This window comes from Eretmochelys imbricata, chromosome 4, assembly GCF_965152235.1.
Source record: "Eretmochelys imbricata isolate rEreImb1 chromosome 4, rEreImb1.hap1, whole genome shotgun sequence".
Lineage (NCBI taxonomy): Eukaryota > Metazoa > Chordata > Testudines > Cheloniidae > Eretmochelys > Eretmochelys imbricata.
The window spans coordinates 120,625,618-120,642,684 of NC_135575.1; the positions used below are offsets into that span (position 1 = coordinate 120,625,618).

At 39.2% G+C, this 17,067-nt stretch overlaps 1 protein-coding gene across 5 annotated transcripts in view; it reads left to right on the top strand.

Annotated features, from left to right (window-relative positions):
* Nucleotides 1-17,067, top strand: part of WFS1 (wolframin ER transmembrane glycoprotein) — a 57,348-nt gene that overhangs the window by 15,753 nt on the left and 24,528 nt on the right. For all 5 annotated transcript variants that reach the window (XM_077815872.1, XM_077815871.1, XM_077815875.1 and 2 more), the window contains one exon: nt 16,697-16,779. In XM_077815872.1, coding sequence (XP_077671998.1) covers nt 16,697-16,779 — 83 coding nt within the window. The remainder of the gene's footprint in view (nt 1-16,696; nt 16,780-17,067) is intronic.

The window sequence follows — 17,067 nt, forward strand, 5'->3', positions numbered from 1 at the left end:
ATTGTGTGAGAAAGTACTTGGTCTTATTTGTATTTCATTGGGTGACTCCTGGTTTTTTGTATTGAGTCAGAAAGGGCAAAAAACACTTTTCTATTCACCTTTTCCACACCATTCGTGACTTGACAGACCTCTGTCATATCCACCTTAGTCGTCTATTTTCTAAGCTGACCAGCTCTAATCCTTTTAGTCTCTCCTTGTTTGGAGCCGTTCTGTACGTTTGATCACCTTGGTTGCCCTTCTCTGAACCTTTTCCAGTGCCACTATATCCTTTTTGTCAAGGGTTGACCAGAAATGGACACAATGTTCCAGGTGTGGGCATACCATGGATTTATATAGTGACATGATGCTATTGTTTTGTCATTTTCTTTCCCTTTCCTAATAGCTCTTAACATTCTGTTAGCCTTTTTTGACCGCTGCTGCACATTGAGCTGAAGTTTTCAGAGAACTAGCCATGGTGACTCCAAGATTTCTTTGTGTTGTGAGTTAACAGCTACACATTAAGAGTTAATGCATCCTGTACAACTCTTATTTGACCCTCTTGCTTGCGCGTTTTATCAGGGCAAGTGCCAGATTTGTGGCAAGCATCTTTGTACATGATGCAAAAACACTCATATTTACATTTTTTCTAGCTATGTATTAAATAGACTAGAAGCTAGTTACTATTGGGCAAGTGTGAACTTAACTTGCATAGTTACATACACAGGTGCAATTGATTTCTTGGCTCTCTCTGACTATTAGAGAGCGTTTCTGAAGTATCTGCTGTGATGTTAAAATGTGAATCTAGTACAAAAAATTTCATATTTGGCCATCTAAAATTTTTCCAAACACTGATTTCTTCCTCCTCCTTCTACAAGCCTTGTCACTTTCTCTCCTGAGCCCACATACGATGCTTGTAGTCGTGATCATGAAAAATGGGTATGCCAAACAGGTTTCCCTCATACACTTAGTGTGGGTGTCACCTAATGCATTAAGATCTTTTGTTCAATAGTATTTTCCATGCAGTTTTAACATTCACTTGTAAAACCTATACTTTCTTTTCAGTTATATATATAAAAAATACTGCAAATGAATATTTTGCCTCCCTTATTGCTTCCTGTTTCAGAAGCTTCTTTAGTGCACAAGTTGGTGCTCATGTCATCTAATTATTTATTGAAGTTTCCAGTCCAAAAGGACTTGAGGTCCTTGACCTGTGTTTGTGTAATACACTTGCCTAGTATGTGTGAAAGCATGACTCCCTCTAGCCCCACTGACTCTACAGCTGATCACGTTCTCACAGCCAAACAAAAAGTTCTTTAGCTCAAATGGTAAAGGCTTATGACTTTTGATTTCGAAGGTTGTGGGTTTTACACCCCTCCCACTCCTAGAAACCCCTCCACCCCATGTGTAGGCTGCTATGGTTGGTAAGTAGGTGCCCAATAAACATTCTTATTTCTCCTTCCTTTGTTCTGTGTATGACATTATCTCTCTGTGTATGTTAAATAACTTTAATTTTAAAAATGACCTGGAAAGCTTTTTTCTTGTCCTGGGAAGAAAGGGTTGTCTAGTGGTTAGAACTGGGATTGGAGGCAGTTGTTGGAGTTATTTCTGACTGCCACGGATTTATTATTGTGACTTTAGGCACATCACTTAATCTCTACCTGTTTCCTTACCTGTAAAAGAGGAATATTAATACCTAACCTTTTGTAAAGCACTTTAAAATTCACAAATGGAAGGGACTCACATGCTACAGTGGAGGGCAACATATAAATACCTGTAATATAAAATGCAACATGCATTCAAGAAGAACAACGGTAGTTTGTTCTGAAGTATATCTTAATATGTCTGTCTTTGTAATATACTTTCTGCTGTTCTGCTTAAATTGATGTATGTGACTAGAGTCAGTTTAGTTACTGTTACTGACTTACACTTCCATCTTGCCCTACAAGTGGGGATGGGCAAATCTGGAATTCCGCTGCCATTGACTTGCACTGTGATATTGGACAGGAGATTGTATAACGTATAATCGTAGGTATTTCTGCCTTTTTTAGTTTTGGTGAACCTTGGGAATCTTTTATATCTTAGACTCTTGTATCAGAAAGGCTTGCTCTTTCCAGATGTATAATCTTTTTTTTTTTTTTTTGGACATTTATATAGTTTAATCTCCCGAGTGCTGTAATACTTTGGTCTAATTGTGGTGGTTGGGTATCGTGTGAAGGTGTTCAGTGGTCTGTGCTATACAGGAAGTCACAGTAGATGATCTGGTGGTCCTGTCCTGTCTGGCCTTAAACTCTGACGTTGTTAATGCCGAAGAGGATTATCTTGCTGTCTCCCAAAGATGGTGTTCATACACCGTGCTTAATCAAAGTTTTCTCTCCATATTTTTTACTTGGATGTTATGCAGTAAAACATCACAAGCTCAATCTGACGAGGAGACACATAGACTTCTGACTTCTGTAAATTAGCAAATAAATGAACAAATATGGGGGGGAGAGATCATATTTATCATAATTAGGCTTGGAAGGATTAGATTTTTATTTGTAAATGTTGGTAAATGTCAATTTCACCCAACACCCACAAACCCATGACAAAATATTTCTATTGATAATAATTGAAATTGACTGATAGGCAAAATAAGAGAAAAGCTGCTTGAGAATTTATTAGAGTTTGATTTAAGGTTATTTACTCTGCACGTTTGGACAAGTGATGTTGTCAATTTGTGTTTTAATGGCTATAAAGCTTGAACTTTTTGAATCTCTGTCTACTCATATTAAATAATAATGGTCTTTGCCCCATAATTTCCTGCAATTATGAAAATTTAAATAAACATCTGAAAAAAAGCTTAAAAATAAACACAGATAATTATCTATCAAAATTATAACAAATCAAATTCTGCCAAGCCTAATCAAATTCTGCCAAGCCTAATAATAATGTGCTTTTCATTTTCGCCAGTGTAGTTTAGTTACCCTTAGTATTTACTAGTAAATGCAGTGTAGTATTGTTTTTAATACCTAAGACTTTACTACTGCATTCTCTATTAAATTTTGCAGATAAGTGGAATGGGATGGCTGGGGGATAGATACAGTAAAAATCAGTACCTGCTTCCACTGAAGTTAAGGATAACTTTCATAGAATTGATTGTAACATGTTAGAGTGCCACTCCGCGTTAATCTTATTAAGGCAGGTTATAGTTAATGGATATTTAACAAATATATTTTTACATAGTTGTTTTGTAAATGTAATTTATGGCTCTGTTTTCACCAAAAGGTCTTGTATTATTTTTTTCAAGTAAATACCATATGTGAAGTACTGTATAAAATTCTAAAAACCAAATAAGGTTAATGGTCTTGTAGCTTTGCTCTTATTTTATTATATCAAAAACTATATTTACATTTAGCTTGTATTTTGAAAGTCTTTTATGAGGATTTATGTAAACATGTATTTACCATTTGACAGAAATTGGTTTGATAGCCATATCTCAATAATAGCTTAACATCTGATTTCAGATAGTTTTATGAAACTTGGAAGAGTTAAAAAAAAATTGTACACAAAATTCCTGATATTTTGAAATATACAGTCTCTGATAGGTTTCATTATGGGGGTCTTTCAGTAGCAGTTAACAGTGCATTTCTGATTAAATAACTGAATCCTCTTCCTGAAGCATATTTGATGTGACAGCTTTAACCTTTAAATGAAACACTTAAATGCCTACAGTAAATACTTCAGCAGCCATCCAGGGATCAAAATATCTTTTAGTAACATGAGGGCATAAAAGCAGCAGAGTGGAAAATATGCATCTGCTCACTCCCATGCACTTCAGAAATCATTTCTATTTGCCTCAACTTCTACACACTACTTTAGTGCACAAATGAGGTGAAAAACTAGTAGCCTGTATTTTGGACCCAGTTCTTTAGATCCTTCGGGGTGTTTGTTTCCACTTGGATTGTGCAATATTTGAAATAATTTTCTGAGGAAGTCTTTTGATGTTTGTATACAGCTTAGGGGAGTTCATGAAATAAAACTGGCTTCCAAATGGGAGCAGAATATTGTAAGTAAATATTTACTTAGTATAATGTGGATTTACCATTTGACAAATTACTGTGACAGATGCTGTCCTTCTATAGACCAAAAGGGTAGATATGACCTGATAGCTTTCTGTAGCAGCCTGCAGAAAAAATGGTGGTCATCTAGGTTAGTGACTGCTGTTTATTGTGTTCCATTGCAGTGGCAAGTGAAGAAAAACAAAAAAGTGCTTCACAAAAAATGTTCTGCCTGAGAACTGTACTGAGCTTTATGGTTGATTTGTTAAAGCACCTGTTATGCATCGAAAATCAAGTTGACAATCACATTAAATTTCAAAAGGAATTCTCTATCTAAGGTATTTCTATGGCCCCCATCCCAATAGCACCTGAATGCCACCTAATCTTTAATATATTTATCTCAGAAGAGAGAAGTGCTGTTATCCCCATTTTATACCTGGGAAGCTGAGGCACAGAGAAATGAAGTTATTTGTTCAAGGTCATGCGAAGGGAGGAGTCCATGGCAGAGCTGGGCATTGCACCTGGAGCTCTGAAATCGAACCAGGATCTCTCCCTTTCCAGGCAAGTGCCCTAACTACTGAAAACTGTCCTTTCTCCCCGCTTTATCTTATAGGTAGGCTATGAGAAACACGTGCCCAGTTGTCTTCATTTGCATCCTGTCACATGAATGATCATCCCTCAGGCCATTGCTGTTACTTAGAGCAGTAACTGATAGATGTCTCTACTGATACCAAACAGCCAGAAGAATCTGTGGGTGTTATCAGAAAAGATGCATGAAATTTTATGCATGGAGTATTAATTTTTTCAGGAAAATGTTTATATTCAAGATGGAGTGAAATTTGGCATTTAAAAAAATTCGATGTTTTTAGTGAAGCTGGAAACTAAAAGCTTTTACTGACAGCATTCCCATTGTAACACTTTTGTGTGGGAGTAATACACATCAAGAGGTTTTCTAATGAAATGCATGTTAAGGAACAAGGATGATAGATTACAAACTGTCACTTAACCTTTTTAAGATTGGCATAGTTGCTATTGTGTGGTGTTTGTCCTCCCAGTGTTTGAAAATTTGTTGTTTGCATCATCCATCCTAGTTCTCAAATGTTTCTTGGTGCTTTTAACTTCAGTGGTTGACCTAAATTGGCAGCCACCCAACTTGAATCTTACACTTTATCCCTTCATTCAACCTTTTGTGTCAGGCCTGCCAGTAGAAAGGAAAAATATTGTTTCTTCTTTCATATCTCAATAAGGCTAATGTTCTGCTGGTCTTTCTTGCTAATATTTTAAGTCTTGTTCAGTTAGTCTCTCCAGAACATGCCAGATGTGGGCTTTTCACCTCTGTTCTATCACTACAGACCACAGGCTAGAGAGGTAATCTTAATTGTTTATTATACCCACCATTGTTCCCCTCTATTGATGTTTATAGAACATATGTGGAAATGAGATATTTTGCTATATTTTTGTATGAAGTGAGTTCAGAGTGGCCTATTGAGTTAGAACAGGATGCTGAAAATCAGATCTGAACTGTAGTCCCATCTTTGAATCTGGCCTATTGCATGACTTTTGGTAAATCACCTTCTGTGCCTCATTTTGTGATGTGTTTAAAAACAAAACAGAAAATCACCTAACTTTGTAAAGTGTGTTGAGATAATCTAAACGCTGTTCAGACTGTGCTCCCAAACCAGTTATAGTGGTTTTCCCTTTAAAAACTTCCCAATTTTGCTTTAGATAACTAAGTAACACTGCTACAGTATTTTCACTTTATCCAAGAAGTGTAATGAGGGATAGAAAAAAGTTGCAGGTGGGAACTAGGACCAGTGTGGCTGCAAATTATGATTAAACTAAAGCAGGCTTTATTTAAAAAATAAAAATCGGAAAGGGAAAGGCGTAATCTTTACCCAGCTTTTATGACTGAAATAGGTAGGATGAGGTAAATTCCAGTTTCTTTAAACATTATGCTGTTTGTTTTCAGTATTTTCTTTGTTTATAAGTTGAGCCCATGAGTGAAGTGTAGTGGCTGAACATTGCCATCTGGAAAGCCATCCACTTCAGAGTACAGCTCTCTAGGTTATATCTAAAATAAAGGATACTTAGCAGTTCATTTAAGTGGGATGATGTTGACTTCTTTGCACTAATGTATGTATCATGATCTGAAAAGATAAAGAACTGGATGATGATAGTGATTGATGATTAGGTGTGCCATCTAGCCAGATGACATACTATAAAATATTAGAATTCTACCAAGTAGAGCTTGGTAGACAAAACTGTGACATGGTGGAGGAGAGTACTTATTTCATGGTGTGCTCATGTTAAAATATAGCCAGTTAAATGAAACAATTAACTTCCTTCCAGATCTTAATCGTACCAGTGAGATTTAGAGGTTCTGAAATGCTATTTGGTATGATTTTTATTTAGCTAATTTGAAATTGTGTGTTGTCCTCTTATCTCCCCCTTCTTTGAAAATAACTGACATGATACAGTGCCTCATTTAGATGGCATGCTTGCTGAACCCTGTTAGACAGAGGCTGAAGTCAGTTTCTTTGAGTAGATGCCAGCATGTCTCTCTAAATCACTTCCTATGATTATGAAACAATTACTAACCCTATCTTCTCATTCTGCTTATGCCTTAAATATGAACCTTACCCAGTATAGTGCAGTGCCTGCTGACCTTGCAAGATTGTGTGGTGCAGGTGAGGTTTTGGAATGAGCTTTTGAACGTGCAGCTCCCTCGTGGCTACGGTAGAGCTGGTTGGGAATCTTTTGACAAAGCAGGGTTTTGGCAGAACTTTTAGCGGGAGCATATCATGGAGTATTAGTTGGTATCTGCTACAGGCCACCAAATCGTGCTAGGGAACAGTATGAGAGGGGCATAAGGAGACTATGTATAATATGTAGGGGGGAAATGCTGTGCAATCATGGGGGATTTCAATCTGAGTGACATTTGCTGGAGATCTCTTGCTGGCTATACTAAAAAATCCTTGTAATTTCTAAATTCTATAGATGGCAGTTTCCTAACTCAAAAAGTGTTACAGCCAACCCAGGTGACTTCTTTCATAGAATATCAGGGTTGGAAGGGACCTCAGGAGGTCATCTAGTCCAACCCCCTGCTCAAAGCAGGACCAATCCCCAGTTAAATCATCCCAGCCAGGGCTTTGTCAATCCTGACCTTAAAAACTTCTAAGGAAGGAGATTCTACCACCTCCCTAGGGAACGCATTCCAGTGTTTCACCACCCTCCTAGTGAAAAAGTTTTTCCTAATATCCAACCTAAACCTTCCCCACTGCAACTTGAGACCATTACTCCTTGTCCTGTCCTACCACTGAGAATAGTCTAGAACCATCCTCTTTGGAACCACCTCTCAGGTAGTTGAAAGCAGCTATCAAATCCCCCCCTCATTCTTCTCTTCTGCAGACTAAACAATCCCAGTTCCCTCAGCCTCTCCTCATAAGTCATGTGTTCCAGACCCCTAATCATTTTTGTTGCCCTTCGCTGGACACTCTCCAATTTTTCCACATCCTTCTTGTAGTGTGGGGCCCAAAACTGGACACAGTACTCCAGATGAGGCCTCACCAATGTCGAATAGAGGGAAACGATCATGTCCCTCGATCTGCTGGCTATGCCCCTACTTATACATCCCAAAATGCCATTGGCCTTCTTGGCAACAAGGCACACTGTTGATTCATATCCAGCTTCTCGTCCACTGTCACCCCTAGGTCCTTTTCCGCAGAACTGCTGCCTAGCCATTCGGTCCCTAGTCTGTAGCTGTGCATTGGATTCTTCCGTCCTAAGAGCAGGACCCTGCACTTATCCTTATTGAACCTCATCAGATTTCTTTTGGCCCAATCCTCCAGTTCGTCTAGGTCCCTCTGTATCCTATCCCTACCTGTCACCGTATCTACCACTCCTCCTAGTTTAGTATCATCCACAAATTTGCAGAGAGTGCAATCCACACCATCCTCCAGATCATTTATGAAAATATTTAACAAAACCGGCCCCAGGACTGACCCTTGGGGCACTCCACTTGATACCGGCTGCCATCCAGACATGGAGCCATTGATCACTACCCGTTGAGCCCGACAATCTAGCCAACTTTCTACCCACCTTATAGTGCATTCATCCAGCCCATACTTCTTTAACTTGCTGACAAGAATACTGTGGGAGACCGTGTCAAAAGCTTTGCTAAAGTCAAGAAACAATACATCCACTGCTTTCCCTTTATCCACAGAACCAGTAATCTCATCATAGAAGGTGATTAGATTAGTCAGGCATGACCTTCCCTTGGTGAATCCATGCTGACTGTTCCTGATCACTTTCCTCTCGTGTAAGTGCTTCAGGATTGATTCCTTGAGGACCTGCTCCATGATTTTTCCGGGGACTGAGGTGAGGCTGACTGGCCTGTAGTTCCCAGGATCCTCCTCCTTCCCTTTTTTAAAGATGGGCACTACATTAGCCTTTTTCCAGTTGTCCAGGACTTCCCCCAATCGCCATGAGTTTTCAAAGATAATGGCCAATGGCTCTGCAATCACATCCGCCAACTCCTTTAGCACTCTTGGATGCAACGCATCCTGCCCCATGGACTTGTGCATGTCCAGCTTTTCTAAATAGTCCCTAACCACTTCTTTCTCCACAGAGGGCTGGCCACCTACTCCCCATGCTGTGTTGCCCAGCGCAGCAGTCTGGGAGCTGACCTTGTTCGTGAAGACAGAGGCAAAAAAAGCATTGAGTACATTAGCTTTTTCCACATCCTCTGTCACTAGGTTGCCTCCCTCATTCAGTAAGGGGCCCACACTTTCCTTGGCTTTCTTCTTGTTGCCAACATACCTGAAGAAACCCTTCTTGTTACTCCTAACATCTCTTGCTAGCTGCAGCTCCAGGTGCGATTTGGCCCTCCTGATTTCATTCCTACATGCCCGAGCAACATGTTTATACTCTTCCCTGGTCATTTGTCCAATCTTCCACATCTTGTAAGCTTCTTTTTTATGTTTAAGATCCGCAAGGATTTCACTGTTAAGCCAAGCTGGTCGCCTGCCATATTTACTATTCTTTCGACACATCGGGATGGTTTGTCCCTGTAAGCTCAATAGGGATTCTTTGAAATACAGCCAGCTCTCCTGGACTCCTTTCCCCCTCATGTTATTCCCCCAGAGGATCCTACCCATCAGTTCCCTGAGGGAGTCGAAGTCTGCTTTCCTGAAGTCCAGGGTCCGTATTCTGCTGCTTACCGTTCTTCCCTGTGTCGGGATCCTGAACTCGACCAACTCATGGTCACTGCCTCCCAGATTCCCATTCACTTTTGCTTCACCTACTAATTCTTCCCGGTTTGTGAGCAGCAGGTCAAGAAAAGCTCTCCCCCTAGATGGCTCCTCCAGCACTTGCACCAGGAAATTGTCCCCTACATTTTCCAAAAACTTCCTGGATTGTCTGTGCACTGCTGTATTGCTCTCCCAGCAGATACCAGGGTGATTGAAGTCGCCCATGAGAACCAGGGCGTGCGATGTAGTAGCTTCTGTGAGTTGCCGGAAGAAAGCCTCATTCACCTCATCCCCCTGGTCCGGTGGTCTATAGCAGACTCCCATCACTACATCACTCTTTCTGTTAGGACAAGGTCTAATAAAGAGGAATGATCACAGAACTAAAAATTAAAATTAACATTCTCTGCAGACTTCTATAAGGCCTAAATATGCCTCCCTTCCCATTACTTCCCACCATGAAGCCATAGACTCCTTTCTGTTTTCAGCAAAGCCTGTATTTCATATACATCTTTTTTTTTTTCCAACTGCCTAACCAACCTCCTATACTTTCAAATCAATGCACTGAACACCACGATTAGTATGGCTTGCACAATTACAAAGCCCATTGATATCATTTATATCCACAAATGTTCCCTCAGTATTGTATGCTAACGCATCTCGCAGTGTATTTATGTCACTTTTTGAATATTTCAACTCTCCTATCTTAAGGTTAATTAATGTTCTGGATGTCTGCTCATTAAGGACTGCACATTTAAATGCAATGGTGGGAAGTCTCTGCTTAGCTGTACCACAGAGTCTAGGGCAGCATCAGCTTCAGCTGATACATTGTGGATTTCATGCTGGGGAATTGGAAAAATTACCTTATCCACTATTCTGGTTATCTTTCTTGGAACTAAGCGGAACAGTGGCCAGTCATAACAACATGTTTGTGTCCCATATTAGAAGTATCTGACCCACTAGGTTATCCAATATTTGGCTTCTCCAGCCTTTGCTGGACCTTGTTCCCTATTGCCTCAGCCATATTATGCAATTTCAGGTTTCTTCATCCTAGGTGAACCTATGTGCTGGAATGCACTCTGCAGTACATCACGACATAACCAGATGTACGACACCTCTTGGAACAACATGAGGAATCTGGGGCTTTCCCAACTCCCCTAGCCCATCCTTAACAGTATCTGAGGGTGAGACATATTCCTTTAACCATGATAGGTTCCAGTATATCTATGATCTGAACACTATACACGCTTAATGCCTCACTTGGTGCTGCTAGTACCCTAGGAATGATCCATGATTCGTCTAACTTGCATCTTTTCTATGCATAATAGACTCTTGATTAGCGCCTAATCTGGCACCAATCTACTCCTTTTTTCTTTTTTCTTTTTTTTTTTTTTTTTTTGGGGTCCATTGTTCCTACATCTTATTTGTTATGAACCCAGGCATTTCCCCACCTTGAATTTCCTTTAGTCAACCTATAGTTCCTGTATTATGAAACATGTCTTTGCCTTTGATATATTAGGATGATTTGTGATCCCCTCCCCCCCACACTATTTCATTGCTAGCTGTTTCTACTTCCCTAATCAGATGTCCTGTTATACTAGCTTCCTGAACATGCTTTAAATCCTTCCCTATATACTCATTGCTTTGTTTAACTGTAACAGGTTTTGTAATTTGAACTTTTCATTTTCTGATTTTCTTCCCACAATGCTGTAGTACTCATGTGATTCCATGCTGATGTTCCCAATGCCCCAACTCCTAGTACTGTTCCTATATCTCTTCTATCTTCCCCTGAATAAGACCGAGATGCTGTGGTAATTGGTTAAATTCAATACTACAGGTATCATTTGGTACTGAACATTATTATACATAATCTAATGTTCACGATTTATCATTAGTCCATTGTTAAGTTCTGTTTCTGGCCATGGGTAATCATCTTGCTTCGATTCCGGAGCAGGAGGCATTTTTACTCCAGTACGTTCAGTCAGTCTATCTCCTCTGATGAAAATTTTTAACCTTCATCTCTGTACATGTACAACCCCGATTGTTTGGACTGTGGATGTGAATTATAAGTGCCATAGGGACAGCTTTAGAGTCCAGATTGCTTAAGGAAGGAAAAAGTGTAATATAAGGAGGTGGTGGAGCCCTAGATAGTACAGCACTGTCCACATTAATGATTTCTCCGTCCAAAAGTCTCGCTGATTGAGTTCCTGTCAGTTCTATATTCTCCAGTGGCACTGTTTCCAGCAGTACTTGCAGAATCCTGTTCTGCTTCTCATGTTCCTCAGCTTCCTCAATCAAAGCCTCAGCTTATACACTGTAGCACCCCATAGCTCAGTGGCCTTGTCTCTCAGTTCTTGTGTCTCACCCTTCTGCATTTCTTTAACTTGCGTTTTATTTCTTTCTACCTTCTAGTGTCAGTGTTTCATTTTGCTTCACAAAAGCTCTGGCTGTCATTACCCAACCCTGAGCTATTGCAGCTTCTATCCTTTTCTTGGCAACCGTTTGGTTGCCAGAAAAATTGCTTTCGAGCACGTCAGCCACCATTTCAAACAGATTCTGGCTTGTGAGAATGTCCACCTCCTTAAGGGGACCCCTACCGTGTCTGGCCAGATATTCATTTACATATCTCCCCAGCAATTCCATCGTTGCTTAAACCCCATCAATTGCCTTAGGTTGTGGTTCCTTGGATACTGGCTGTTAGCCCAATCTGCAAACTGCCTGGTTTGTTGGGATGTTAGCTTGAGACTCCCAGATGAGTTAAACTCATCTGCTAATAAAGATTTGTTAAACAAAACTCAGCAGATGAGTTTAACAAATCTTTATTAAGGCAAACCTTTCAGGAAGTGGTAATCAGTTACTTACAAGTGGAAGGCTCATCAGGACGATCTCAGTAACCTCCAGCACTGGACAATACAGCTTCAACCTCCCTTTTGTTACACAAAATTTATAACTTTTTTTTGTTATCTTTTCTTATACATCTGTATTAGTGTCTCATTTGCATGTTAACATTTTTCCCTGTCAATACAGGTTTAACATTATTTCAAACTCATCTTTTCTAGCTTTGTAACGACTTTATTTATTTTTAATTCACAGACATGATTACTCTGCAATTTCTTAATGTGCAGTTTTACCTATGTTTACTCTGTTAAATGTTATCAGAACAGTTTTAACATTCACAGCAGTCTTCTATAAGCCAAAATATGCTTTTGCTCTCAACAGTAGGTTAGGTACAAGTGATCGTGACTTGATTGCATTTATAATAAACAAGCAGAATAAAGTCCAGAGCAATAATATGTGGTGCTTGAATAGGGCCAATTGTACGGAGCTAAAAACAATTGAGAGTCAAATCATCTAGGAGGAATAACTTAAGCAGAAAAATTTGAATGATAATTGGAAACATTTAAGAACCTTACTAAATACCCAAAAAGCTACAGTCCCACAATTGAGAAAGGAGGGCCATGTTGGTTAAAAAATTGGCCTGATTTAGAGAGACAGTGAAGGCAGCTATTGAAAAATATATAACAAAGGGGAAGTTAATAGCTATGAGTATATATCAGGAGTTAGGAATTTTAGAAAATTGGTAAGGGAAGCCAAGAGACATAAAGAGAAATCTATGGCCAGCAGAGTTAAGGACAATAAGGAGTTTTTAAAATACGTTAGGAACAAAAAGAATCCAGCAGTGGTATTGGTCTATTACTAGATGAAAATGGTGGTAGAATTTTTGATGATAATACTGAAAAGACAGAAGTGTTCAATAAACATGTCTGTTCTGTATTTGAGGGGAAAAAAACAGAGTATGTAATCTAATCATATGGTGATTGCACTTTCTATTCCACTAGTATCTCTGCAGGATGTTAAACAGCAGCTACTGAAGTTAAACATTTTAAAATCAGCAGGTCCACTGCATCCAGGAGTTTTAAAAGAGCTGGTGGAGGAGCTTGCTCCACCATTAATGTTGATTTTTAATAGGTTGTGGAGAACTGAGGAATTTTCTGAAGACTGTAAGAAAGCCAGTGTTGTGCCAATTTTTAAAAAGGGTAAATGGGCTGACCTGGGGAATTATAGGTCTGTCAGTCGAACACTGATCCCTGGCAAGCTAATAGAGTGGCTGATTTTAGGACTCAATTAATAAAGAATTAAAGAAGGGTAATGTAACTAATGCAAATTATGGAAAATAGATTCTGCCAAACTAACTTGATTTTGTGGGGGTTTTTTTGTTTTTTAAATAAGATTACAAGTTTGGTTGATATAGCTAATAGTGTTATCATGATATTTTCTGTAGTATCTTGCTGATGAATATTGCCCATATGCTCAGGGGTTAGCTGATCGCCATATTTGGGGTCAGGAAGGAATTTTCTTCCAGGGCAAATTGGAAGAGGCCCTGGAGGTTTTTCACCTTCCTCTGTAGCATGGGGCACGAGTCACTTGCTGGAGGATTCTCTGCTCCTTGAAGTCTTTAAACTACGATTTGAGGACTTCAGTAGCACAGATATAGGTGTGAGGTTTTTTTGTAGGAGTGGTGGGTGAAATTCTGTGGCCTGCGTTATGCAGGAGGTCAGACTAGATGATCATAATGGTCCCTTCTGACCTAAATATCTGTGAATCTATATATTTATCCTTCTCCAAATATTTGACTTGGTATCACACAACATTTTGCTTAAAAAAACAAGAATGATATAAAAATAACATGGCAGACATTAAATGGATTAAAATTTGGCTAGCAGATCTCAAAAAGTAATTGTAAATGGGAAATCGTCATTGTGTGGGTGTATTTCCAGTGAGGTCCCACTGGGATCAGTTCTTGGCCCTACACTATTTCAGTTTTAACAATGACTTGGAAGAAACTATAAAATTTGCAAATGAGACACAAGTTGGGAGAGTGGTAAATAATGAAGAGAACAGTTCACTGATTCAGAGCGATCTGGATCATTTGGTAAACTGGGCGCAAGTGAACAATATGCATTTTAATGGATACATTTACATTTAGCTGCATCTAGGAACAAAGAAAGTAGGTCATACTTAGCGTCCCCCATCCTATATCCTGAGAACCAGTGACTCTGAAAGAGATTTGGCAGTAATGGCGGATAATCAACTGACCATGAGCTTCCCAGCATGATTCTAGCCAAAAAAGCTAATGCAATCTAGGGATGCATAAATGGGAATCTTGAGTAGAAGTAGAGGTTATTTTGAAACTGGTGTGACTGCTGCTGGAATACTGTCTAGTTCTGGTGCACGCAATTCAAGAATGATTTGATAAATTGGAGAGGGTTCAGAGAAGAGCCACAAGGACTATTAAAGGATTAGAAAACTTGTCTTAGGCCTGGTCTACGCTGCCGCTTAAATCAATGTAAGTTACATCACTCAGGGGAGGAAAAAAATCACCCCCCTGAGCGACATAGCTTACATCGACCTAACGTGGTTTCTACACCGTGCTGTATTGGTGGGAGACGCTCTCCCGCTATCTTACCTTCTGCCTCTTGGGGAGATGGACTACTGAAGTCGATGGGAGAGTGCTCTCCCATCGACTCATCACATCTTCACCAGACCCGATAAATCAACGCTGCTGCATCAATCGCAGTGGCGCTGATTTAGCATACAGTATAGACAAGCCCTTAGATTGAGGTCCTAGAGTCTGTGTATTTAGCTTAACAAAATATGGTAAGAGGTGACTTGATTACAATCTATAAGTATCTACATGGGGAACAAATATTTGATAATGGGCTCTTCAAGCTAGCAAGGAAAGGTATAACACAATTCATTGGTTGCTAGTTGGAGCTAAACAAATTCGGGCTGGAAATAAGATGTAGATTTTTAAGAGTGAGGGTAATTAACCATTGGAACAGTTTGCGAAGAGTTTTGGTAGATTCTTCATCGCTGATGATTTTTAATTCAAGATGGAATGTTTTTTTCTAAAAGATATGCTCTAGGAATTATTTTGGGGAAGCTCTGTGTCATGTGAGTGCAATGGTCCCTTCTGGCCTTGGAATCTGTGAACGAATTTCTACAAAACTTTCAACAGGAAGGCTGCTTGGGTCAGGTGGCGAGAGAGCCCCCAGAATAGCCAATAGCCTAGTGGCTAGGGCACTCACCTGGGTTATGGGAGATAACCCAGGTTCAAGTCCCTGATACAAGTTAGGTAAAGCAAGGACTTGATCCTTGATGTCCCACATCCCAGGTGAGTACCCTAATCACTGGGCTATTGGCTGTTTTGCAGGGAGGAGGGGAAGGTCTCTTTCATTTGTCATGACAAATGTTGAAAGGTCTGTTTCATCCCACTGAGTAACTAGAAATTGTTTTGGAAACTCTTCCCACCCAGTTCTAGGCTACAGTTCTGAGCTGGCTAGTAAAGGTGCTTTACTTCCCGTGAATTAATGGTAATTTTTCCAACTCTTTCTCCCCTCCCCACCCTAATCTCTCACTCACATGCATATTGAGCGTCTACTTTTTGATGCTTGATATTTGAAATCAAATTAGTGAGAATTTTTAAGATGCATCCTCACAGAGTGTTCTCAATTCTACCAAGTTTCAACTTTTCCAAGAAACTAGAAGGCTGTAGCTCATCATTCACAAGATAAATCAGGTCACGGGATTCCTAATAAACGCAAAATAAGTTAAGATCATGCAGAAACCTGATTACCTTGTTTTTGGCTGGGTTACGTGGGCAGCAATGTTTTTCTTTTTAGGAATGAAAGCTAAAAATCACTTTGATCTGGTAAATATGGAAAAGAATGGGGAGGCAAACAGAAATGTGAGACAGGATACAAAACAATGAGTTCTTTAAAAAGAAAAAGACATTGATACTGGTGTTTCATTTACTCCAAGGATTAAAAAACTGACCTTTCAAATGCACTGAATGTGTTTTTGAAGAGTAGCTTCTCATTCCTCAGATTCATAACACTCTAAAAGGCCCTGTTTCTGCCCATAACAACAAATTTCCTAAGGGCTCAGGAACTTTTTTTATTTTTTTTATTTTTTCTTACTGGGTTTGAACAGTGACAAGCCATAGTAGTATTAAATACAAATGCAGATGCTTATCATATATAATGAAAACTTTTCTAATTGACAATTTTATCCTATATAAGTAGTTGGGATAGTGTTACAAATATGGGTTAATATTTGTAAGGGATGCCAAATAACACTTATATTTTCTGAGACACTTCTTGGTTAACATAATAATTGAATTTCATATTATCTTAAAAGATTTTTTAAATGAAAATTTTGCATCTTGGGTAGCATTCCAGTGAAAATTATTAAGGTTTGAGTAATTGCAGCTATAAATGTAATAACTTGGTAGAACTGCATTGCTGTTTCTATAAAACATCAAGCTCTATATTTAGATGTGCTCCTTGAATTCTCTAGCCAAATGCACTGAGGACTCATGAAAATCATTGAATATTGCTAATAAATCAGTTTTCTTCTTGGGTTGCTTTGTAGAAGCCATGAAAGAGGAACCTGAAGTACTTTTTGAGGATCTGCTTGAAAAGGCCAAAGCTGGAGAACCAAAAGCCCAGACGGAGGTAATTTTATACATTGTCGCTACTTTTTTTTTATACTCTTTAGAGGCCATTTATTGACTATGAATAGATAAAATAAATGTTTGTTAGCTCTTTCTGAAATCATATCTGTAGAGAGCACTGGAAAGAGCTTTGAACATCTCTGAACATTGGCGAAACTTCATCGAGCATTGTTGTGGTTTAAATTCAGAAAACGTTACCACACACTTCCAACTCTTGTGGGGTTATTATCTCTTCCAAAAACTGTTCAGTTGAACTACATCCTTTGTTAGAATTTTAAGTTGTTCAAAG